The 10,303-nt window shown below is 39.5% G+C and overlaps 1 protein-coding gene across 1 annotated transcript; it reads right to left on the bottom strand.

Annotated features, from left to right (window-relative positions):
• Nucleotides 1-2,694: 2,694 nt before the first annotated feature.
• On the bottom strand, nt 2,695-6,147 carry LOC122616710. Its single transcript, XM_043792257.1, has 3 exons — nt 5,654-6,147; nt 4,759-5,605; nt 2,695-4,703 (listed from the first exon to the last, which is right to left on the bottom strand). The coding sequence occupies exons 1-3, from the start codon at nt 6,145-6,147 to the stop codon at nt 4,695-4,697; spliced, it is 1,350 nt and encodes a 449-aa protein (XP_043648192.1). The 3' UTR covers nt 2,695-4,694.
• Between the last annotated feature and the right edge of the window lie 4,156 nt (nt 6,148-10,303).

The raw sequence follows: 10,303 nt of genomic DNA, 5'->3' as shown, positions 1-10,303 counted from the left end.
TTGGGGCTTTCTCCAGGCGCCGTCGATGTCGGTCCCTCCGCCCATCCCCGCATCCGCTCCTGGATCCGTCTGCATCTCCGCCCATTTCCCCAACTCTATCCACGGAACGGTTCAATGAGTCGGCGGCGGTCAGGCGAGTATCCAGCACAACGATTCAAGAGACATTCATTAGGAGCCAGCCCAGAAATTCGGCTTTCGATTCTCGGCATGGGCGTGGTCACATTTAAATTCTGACATGTGAGAGGCCATGGATTTGGAGCCGGGTTCATGTGGGGAGCAGGGAACTCGAAGCGCGTGTTTCATCCCGAAAGGCAGAGGATGGAATTGAAAATTAAATGACACTTCATTAAAGGCCGAGCAGATGGGTAGCACATGGCAATCCATTAAGGATATCCCATAATTGCTGGCTTTGAAGTCAAACTTGAGGCTGACAAGGAAATTAAAACACAAATCAAAATTCGCTGAAATTGAAATAAATCATTTTTAACAAACAGGAAACCACCTATGAAACGTTTCACATCACATCATACATTGCTATAATAAATTAATTTTTAACTTGAAACTTTGTATAAAATATTTGTTAAATCATTTAACAACGGAATATTTAAGCATTACAACATTTTGTTAGTACACCCTTAAGTTAATATACCTTGTGGTAATATCTTTTACCCCAATTTCCAAAGTCGAAAGTAACATTCATCCTTAAAAATGCCAAATGGCTGTCGAATAACTCTCGAACGAATCAGGGGCTTGTCAATCAGTGAAACCCGGCCATCTGCCCAGAGGAATGTACTTCAAGTCCATTGATTCCCAAAGCCTGAGTTGAGCCGAACAACCTTCATCTTTACGCTCCTTGGGCCCCCATCACTTTGATTATGTTCACTTTAATTGCTTTGCTGGGCTTTTCATCATTTCCCTCTGTAATTGCCTAATGTCCATCATTGTAAGCCCCTTCAAAGGCAGGGCAGCAAAAAAGAAACACACCCAGGGCCAATTGGATACCAAATCGAGTGTCACTCAAACGGGACTTACTCTTTTGATTGTCTTTTTTGTGTGATTGTCTTAGAGGTTGCATCATGACCAAAATAGTGTAGGAGGCGATTCAAATGCGGCCGTTCTCTCTTCTTGTCACAAACGAAGTGTTCTTTATTTCTTCGTTCCGTTCCTTCTTAGCCTATTACATGTATGTATTGGTGTGTCAGTTGCTGATCGTGCGAACGGGACGCACAAAGTAGTGTCCGTAAGCACGATCTTAACATTAGCGTAAAATTGTACTTAAAACTAAGAGTATGTATATCTAGGACTGTATGTACAATCACTGTGTGTATGTTACGGTAGTGTGCCTGCTTGCTACAATCGGCCATCCTGACCGGAGAGCTCCTGATCTCTACAAACATGTTAACTTTTACTTTTGTTTATCCATGGGCGCATATTTGCTACTGCCCAAACTCCCTTGTATGGAAGTCTAGACTGTTGAAAACCTTCAACGTCCTCCACGACATACCTATCGTTACGCAAAACTTTTGTTATTCTATATGGACCTTTGAACTTGGGGATTAATTTTTTGGATACGCCTATATGCGAGTCGAAATTCTTGATCATCACCAAATCTTCTTTTTCATACTTATAAGGATCTTTCCTTTTCGAGTCTGTTCGTAACTTGTTGTATTCTTGCAATTTATTGATGTTTTTGCCAGCATTTTCTCTAATTTTCTCAAAATTTATGTCATCATTTGTTTTATTTATTTCTTCTAACCTTTCTTTTAAACTATCTATAACTCTGCCTTTTTGAGATACTCCAAACAGAACTTTACTTGGATGTTGGTTAATTGATCTTTGCATTGTATTATTTAACGCATATTCGACCATTTCTAAAACAGTGTCCCAATGCAGTCCTTTGTCTGGTTCAGTTAACTTAGCTATAATGGGACCTATGCTTCTGTTCACCCTTTCGACCTGACCATTAGCCTGTGGAGAACCGGTAGCTATCTTTATGTGTTTTATTTCACTTTCTTTCAAGAAATCTTGAAATTCCCCAGAGGTAAAACATGTCCCGCGGTCCGAAATAATACATTTTGGCCTACTGTAAGCCCTAAAATAGTCCTTTAATGCAACTATTGCTTCCTTTGATTTTGTTGTTTTTGCAGGATATAGTCTTACGAACTTTGTAAACGCGTCTATAATCACTAATATGTGTTTGTTCGACCTACTTTTATCAACAGGACCATAATGGTCTATATGTACTACATCAAATGGAATATTTACTTTGGGAATGTTGTGAAGGAATCCCTCTTCTTTTCCAGACTTTTCAGAATAAGCTATACACTTCAAACAATTGCTAATGTGTATCTTGCATTTCTCTCTAACTTTGGGAAACCAATAGCTTTTTGAAATAACTTCTACCATTTTGTCTATTCCAACGTGTCCTAATTGATCATGATAATTAAACAACACGTGGCTTTCCATTTCGTTCGGTACATAGAATAAGAGAACTTCCTTATCCTTCTTTCGATAAACTATTCCATTACGCATTTCGTAACCTTTGAGTTCTGATTGTTGTAGCTGTTTAGCTATCGTTTTGATCTTCTCGTCTCTGCTTTGACAAATAATTAAATTTTCCTCAAAAGAGTTACAATCAATTGTTAGTATGTTTGTATTTCTACTTAGTGCATCTACGTGCTGCATGTGCTTACCGGACCTATGTTCTAAGATGTAATCATAATCTTGTAGAAACAGCGCCCACCTGGCTATTCTTGGACTTAAATCTTTTTTATTTAATGCTAGAGTAAAAGCACTACAATCTGTGACTATTTTGAACTCAATTCCTTGAAGATAAATCCTAAAACGTTGCAAAGAGTAAATCACCGCGAGGGTTTCTAATTCGAAACTGTGGTACTTTGCTTCAACATCAGTCGTTCGTTTTGAAAAGTAAAATACTGGATGAAACTTATTGTCTTTCTTTTTCTGCATAAGAATAGAACCGAACCCTAAAGCGCTAGCGTCGCAATGTAGTTCTGTTGGATCTGTAGGGCTGTACAATGCTAAAATAGGAGCTTCTAGAAGATTTCTTTTTAATGTTTCGAAACAATCTAACTCTGTCGCACCGAAATCGAATTTTCTATCTTTTCGTACAAGATCGTATAAAGGTTTTGCCTTTGTTGAAAAATCTTTTACAAATCGTCTAAAGTAGGAGCACAACCCCAGAAAACTCTGAACTTCATGAGTTTTTGTCGGCATTGGAAAATCTCTTACTGCTTGCATGCCTTTTGAATCTGGTTTAATACCATCACCTGATATTACATATCCTAAGTACTTTATTTCACTTTGAAGGAATTCGCATTTGTCTATTCTTAATTCCAGTTTGTTATCTACTAATCGCTTAAACACTTCTGTTAGTATTTCTATATGGCTTTTACTATCTTTTGTTGCTATCAAAATATCGTCCATGTAAATGAGGACCTTGTCCTCTTTTACCAAATCTGCGAAAATTCTATTTACAAATCTCTGAAAAACTGCGGGGGCATTTCGTAAGCCGAACGGCATTCTGAGCCATTCGTACTGTCCCATAGGTGTAGTGAACGCGGTGTATTTAATTGAGTCCTCGTGCATATGCACGTGAAAGAACCCGTTTCTAAGATCTAATTTGGTGAAAATTACTTTTTCAGAAAGTTTATCAATAAGGTCGTCTATCAATGGAGTAGGGTAGTTGTCTTTTAGCATGTTTTTGTTGAGAGTTCGATAGTCAACGCACATTCTTAATTCTCCTGACTTTTTCTTAACTAGAACAATTGGTGATGCATATTCTGACTCGCTTGCACGTATAATCCCGTCTTTTAAGTAATCGTCTAATAAATTCTGAACTTGACTTTTTTCTGCATATGATAATCGCCTTGGAGGATAATTGAATGGTTTTGTGTTGTCAAAATTAAGTTTCATTTCCCATTTTACTGCTGGGATTTCTGGACGTTTCGCATTCACATAAAGTTTATCAAATACGTCTATTAATCTGTTTCTTAGATTCGATTCACACTTCTCGTTAATATTTAACTGACTGCATTCTATTGGATCGGGGTATTCAATTGATAGTATTTCTAATCCGTCATAAGGACTACTTGTTTTGCTCTCATTTCCATTATTTATATTAATTGAACACTTATTTCCATAATTTTTGACATTAGCCACGTCATTTTCAGATTTTCTATCATTTAAACCATTATCTTCAGAATTTTCATTATTTAAAACAGCATTTCCGGAATTTGAATCATAATTTTCACAATATCTATCGTTTGCAATAAAATTTTCAACATTTCTATCATTTGAACGATCATTTTCACAATGTCTATCATTTGCAATAAAATTTTCAAAGTTTCTATCATTTAAACAATCATTTTCGCAATGTCTATCATTTGAACTATCTTTTTCCCTAACAATCTTAAAATTACTAATTTTCATAAAATCTCTTCCCAAAACTGTTCCATATGCCATCGATCTGTCTGTCACAATTAGTAACTCAAAATTTAGAATTTCTTTATTGATAATAACGAAACATGATATTTTTCCAATTATATCTAAAGGGCTACCGTTTAAGCCAAAATAATTTTTAAGAATCTTTCCATTTAACGTAATATCTTCCTTTTTCAAAATTTTTTCGACGTATGACTTCTTTATGAAACTAATTGGACTTCCAGAATCGATTAGGCATTCTAAAAACAGGCATTCATTAGGTTTTGAACTAAAATAAATCTTAAACGGTCTTACATATTCGTTGTCGGATACGAACTTCCTCTCAGTGCAGTTGTACACCAGATGATCCTTACTGCCACATGCGTAGCAGGCTCCATACTCGCGCTTGGGCTTGCGGCAGTCGGCGGCGAAATGCCCAACAGCATTGCAATTGAAGCACCTTTTTGGAGGCGCCGAACCAGGTTCCTTATCGAACGAAACCTTAACACGTCCAGCCGGAGAAAGTAGCGGTTTACGTAACGAGACCTTGGCAAATGCGTGCAACATCTGCGCAGACGAATTAAAACAGTGCATGTGTGCCTGTTGTCGTAGAAGGGAGTCGGGAATCCCTTCAATGATGTTGTCGATTAGCTCCTCATCGTCTATTCGAATCTGTGTAGCCAACAGCGTTTTTTCTTTGAAGTATGTGGAGAAATCTTCCGACGGTTTCCACTTGCGCTCTTGAAACTTGCGTCGAGATATTATTTTGCTCTCCTTACCGTGGAAAGCTTCACCAAGTTGAAATAGAAGTTCTTGAACCGGCAAAGTCAGCAAACGTTCCGAAGAGTGCAACCAAATTTGAGCATGGTCCTTTAATTTGGACATCACTAGCATGCGAATTACATCGTCGCTTAGCTTAAACATTTTTGAGACCGCGTTGAGCTGGGCGACCCATGTGCTAACATTGAGTTTGTTGTTAGAAGCACCGTCGAATATCGGAATCATTTCCTTGGCCATTGCTAGCAATGTTTGTTTATTTACAAATGCTTCCTCCGATCTGGCATCTCCGCCAGCGACTTCTTGATCTTGAGTGGCATCCTTGTGTTGATTTGGTTTGGCAACACTGCTTCGAATTAGTGGGGTAGCCTTGTTATGACCCGATGTGGCAGCGCTGTTTTGATCCGATGTGGCAGCGCTGTTTTGATCCGATGTGGCAGCGTTATGGCGTCGAGCAGATTCCAATTTCAACATTTCGTTTTCCAATTGGAGCAGCCTTAGTTGACGCTGCATGGCGTCGAACTGCGTAGAAACTTCTGGAAAATGTTCCTCGCGTGCCAACTCCGAATCGCGATGATTGGTAGATGTTGAGGGCCTGGCGTCGTCATGAACATTCATGCTTTCAGCATTGGTGCAGTGTTCGCTGCTTGGCGGCACCACTCCAGCGGCGGCGTCCTCGATCATGCTCCTTGGGCTTTCCATGTCGACCTCTGGTGCTGACTCTCCGACGATTTCGTGCTCCAAATCATTGTTAGCGATTTCGCCTTCTAATTCGCCAGTCACCGGGCAAACTCCTCGGGCTTCTGGGGGCACACCGTTCAATCGCGCCGCAAGCGTGGCCTTGTTACCGCTTTTCTGCATGCTGAGCTTTTCACACCAATTGCGCAGTTCTGCTGCTGTATAATCGTCCGCACCGATGGTTTCCATTTGATTATATTTAAAGATATTGTTTTTACTTTGCTTCGTAGGTTGAGTTTTTTGTGAAAAAAAAATTCACAGTAATCCCACTTCTGAATTTGTAGGAGGCGATTCAAATGCGGCCGTTCTCTCTTCTTGTCACAAACGAAGTGTTCTTTATTTCTTCGTTCCGTTCCTTCTTAGCCTATTACATGTATGTATTGGTGTGTCAGTTGCTGATCGTGCGAACGGGACGCACAAAGTAGTGTCCGTAAGCACGATCTTAACATTAGCGTAAAATTGTACTTAAAACTAAGAGTATGTATATCTAGGACTGTATGTACAATCACTGTGTGTATGTTACGGTAGTGTGCCTGCTTGCTACAATAGCCTGTTAAAATATTACTAAAATACAATTCCTTCTTTAAATTAAAATATAATATATTCGAAATGCTCAAAATGAACTTAGTAGCACAAGTTGTTATGTTTAAAAATTAACATAAATTCGTAGAAACCAAATCAAAGATTTTTGAAAATTAATCAGTCAAAATACCAGCCCGAAGAATTTAATTTAATCTTAACCGAGCATGAAGAAATTTGCATTGCTTTAGAAAAAAAAACGAACGTGACTCCTTTGAAAAAGTTTCACCTGCGAAGTCAGTCACCTGAGTTATCCTTCCTGCACCGCACCACGCCCCATTTGCGGTGGGCGCCATGAGAGATCCGCTCATATCCTTCCAAATGGCAGGCCCATCCTCCGTTCCTCCGCAAAGAAATAAGCCATGTCCCCAGCAAAAAGACGTGAGAGCGTTCACATAACAAGGAGAAAGCGGCTTATGGAGAACGTACTAGCCTTGGTAGCAAGATATTGCTTTTTTCGTGTGTGCCCCAATGTGAAAAATGTTCACTATACACATGCCCAACATCCTCGAACCGAGCAGCTTTTGGGCGGACCGGGAAAGGTGTTTATCAAAGAGATTTCACTCCTTTGACTTGGCAATGGGTTGGCGATGGGTTCATGGCCTTCGAGTCGCAATAAAGTCGTAAATTTCGATCGATTTGCATAGTTCTGCTCCGAAATGGAAAGCGTTTTATGTGTGATGCAAATTGCTGAAAAATATGTAGCTAAGCGCTTCCTGTGCACATTGCACAATTCGCTTAATTGGCTTTATGTAATTCTTCGACTGTTTGTTGGCAGCATTTTTGCGGTTGCGGCAAACAAGGCAAAAACCTATTTATTAAATCGATTTGGTATTGCTGATGGTGCGGCTGCCGTTCGTACAAAAGTAAAAACCAATTAAATGCACTCAGTTGTGAAATAGAAACAAAAAGTATCACAGTCCACAATTGACAGTAATTTAGGGACTATTCAGCTGACACCTTTTTTTGTAGCGCTTGTCGGTTAACCACAAAGCGACAATGTTTTTTCACGGTCCCCAAGGACCTCATGAAATATCCGGTCAGGGACACAGGCATTGTTCGGCAATAACAATAATATTTATCGGTGGCAAAGATAAGCAATTCGTTTGTCCTAGCAAATCAATAATGTTTATTGTTATTTAAAAATAGCACTAAGAATAAGAAGTAATTGCAATTATTAGTGTGTTACTGGTAGTTATAATTAATTAGATTGGCTGTGTTACTGGTATCTATAAGTACACAGATTGTGAGTATTACTGGTAGTTATAATTAACGAAATGTACGTTAGTCCTGCGAGTACCAGAAATACATACAACATAGTCAAATTAAATTATGCGAATCGGGCCGAGGGTAAATCAGCTTTTACTAAAAAGAGATATACTTAAAAGCAGTTATATTACTTACTCTTTATTTGTCTGTAAAGAATTTAGCTAAACACATTTATAAAGAAAATGTAATTTCCATTATAAGATGTATAGCAGCCTTGCACATATCAATTACAATCTCAACCTACAGGTATAAAAATGTATTCTGAAATAACATTTTCCTTTGAAACTGATTCAAGTAATTTAAACATGTTAATTTTATTCACTTGTTTCTGCATTGCAAATAACAAACGCTCTCTCCGCACTGGAAGCAAAAACGTATTTATATAATTTTTAGAATAAACATTTTTCTATAATTAAGATCAACAACGAGAGACAAAGGCACGTGTTTGCTTTCAACTTCGTTTTGCCTTCGCCCCCAAGGTCAATTCCACCTGCCACGCCCCCTTTTGTGCACCTGAAACGCTGGCGGGGCGGAGATACGGAAAATGAAAAGTGGTAGGAGGTGCAATGCCTGAGGCGGGGAAAACCGCACGCGGAAAAACAATCAAGTCGTTGGTGACCTGACCCCCACACACGCACACACACCCACGCACACACACTTACGCACAAAGCCCCTCACACGCAGCCACTCAGCACGTTGAAGCGAACTGTTTATCTGTAAATATAAGCTGCATGTGCACGTGTGGGGACACCAGAAACAGATACAGATACAGATACTTATTCGGATACAGATACTAATACAGGCACAAGTGCAGATACGGATACGAATGCAAAAGGCATTGCCGTGAAGATCCCTACGCAAATAAGTGCTTATACTGCACGAAACAGGTTCCTGTTATAATTACAAAATTTATTACATTTAAATTTCTATAATATTATCTTCCGAGTGAAAGTAGGAGATGGAGTACATGTTTCACAAACGACTTGATGACGTGACAGAAAGGTAATTTTGTGTAAGAATTTAGAAACCAGACTGTCAGAACCAAAATAACTTAATCACATTTGGCATTGACTTCGAGCTCGCAGTAATTTATTAGGCGAATTAAATTTAGTTATTCTCTTTGTGCAGAATATCAGATACAATATGCGGACTACAAACACGATTGCACTTATCCCCGCGGCTTTCGCGGCCAGGCAATGCGCGTTTCCTTCTCGTTTAATTGCGCTTGCAACATGACGGCAACCATGGCGGATGCGCACTCACACTCACACGCACACTCGCGCCCATATTGATATGTATATATGTTAAAATTCCATTTTAATTTCGTTTTCATTTCCGCGCACAAGCGGCGCTGGGCCTTGAACGGCGGAAGGAGAAAGTCGAAGATTGAGAATCTGAAACCAGTTTGCGGCAACACATGTTCTGAGGACCCAGGGGCCTGAGTCCTGGCACACGGATTCCAACGGCAGCCAATCACTTCGACAGTTTAAATATATAACAAGATAGTGGGATATTACGCCTGTGAAGAGCTGAGCTGTGCGCACTCTGTGGTGACTCAAGGATGCGTAACTTGGAAGGACTTCGACATCTTAAAAAGAATGCCTATCAAATTTGAAAGATTGATTTGATAACAGAAATCACTCGGGTCTAAGAAGTAATATGCCTCTTTCGTTAGTCACAAAAGTATTTTTCTAAATCTTATTTATTCATTTTTAAAGTGAGCCATAAGATATTAATGACAATAAAGTACAGCACTCTTTAAAAATATTTAACTATGTTACCTATTAAATATCTGAAGCACATGTCCTCTTCATCCTATGAAGTTCACATCCCCAGCTGGCATCGGAATCTGAAGGCATACGCCATTTATTATTGAGCGGAAATGAGACGAGTCTGTTGCGACCTCTCCACCTTCTTTTATCCCCAACCATCCACTCCCCACTCCCACACATTAAACCCCTTACTTCGCGGTCTGCTGTATTTTTTATATTGTTGCCCACGTACGCGTTTCGCGTATGCTGAAAATTAAAAGAAACTTAACTCTTCCGCTGTGTACTTGCCGACGTTCCGCGGAAGTTGCAGTAAAATTGCCGACATCCGACAACAACAAAGAAAGCCAATAAAACACCAGCAGCAATGTGGGCCAACCCACAGCGTGTGTGTGCGTACTAGAGATGCCCAGGTGCATATGTCTTAATAAATAACCAGCCTAAACAAATTAAATAATTAAGAATAATTATAGAGTTATGTGTAATTAATATGAGAAGCAAATAAATTATTAAGTTTAATATACAATTTGTAACTTGGAAAGATGCATAACATATATAGAACATTCAAGAGAGTCACAGCCCATCAATTGCAAAAGAAGCTAAAGCGTCATATCTGAGCAGGGATAACGTAACAAGGACGAGCCAGTCCCGACTCCATGCATTTGTCAGTCTAGGCAGGCAATATGGCTGCTTATTTCCTGTGCGCACGGCGGAAGTGATTTGAGCTG

This window comes from Drosophila teissieri, chromosome 3L (genome assembly GCF_016746235.2).
Source record: "Drosophila teissieri strain GT53w chromosome 3L, Prin_Dtei_1.1, whole genome shotgun sequence".
Lineage (NCBI taxonomy): Eukaryota > Metazoa > Arthropoda > Insecta > Diptera > Drosophilidae > Drosophila > Drosophila teissieri.
The sequence above is the reverse complement of the archived record's forward strand: the minus strand, read 5'-3'. Positions and strand labels throughout refer to the sequence as shown.

Excerpts from the sequence above, each read along its gene's own strand:
- LOC122616710 (XM_043792257.1), bottom strand. The coding sequence starts at position 6,147 with ATGGAAACCATCGGTGCGGACGATTATACAGCAGCAGAACTGCGCAAT. Across the intron at positions 5,606-5,653 it reads CGACGCCATAACGCTGCCAC|ATCGGGTCATAACAAGGCTA; the intron begins ATCGGATCAAAA and ends CAGCGCTGCCAC.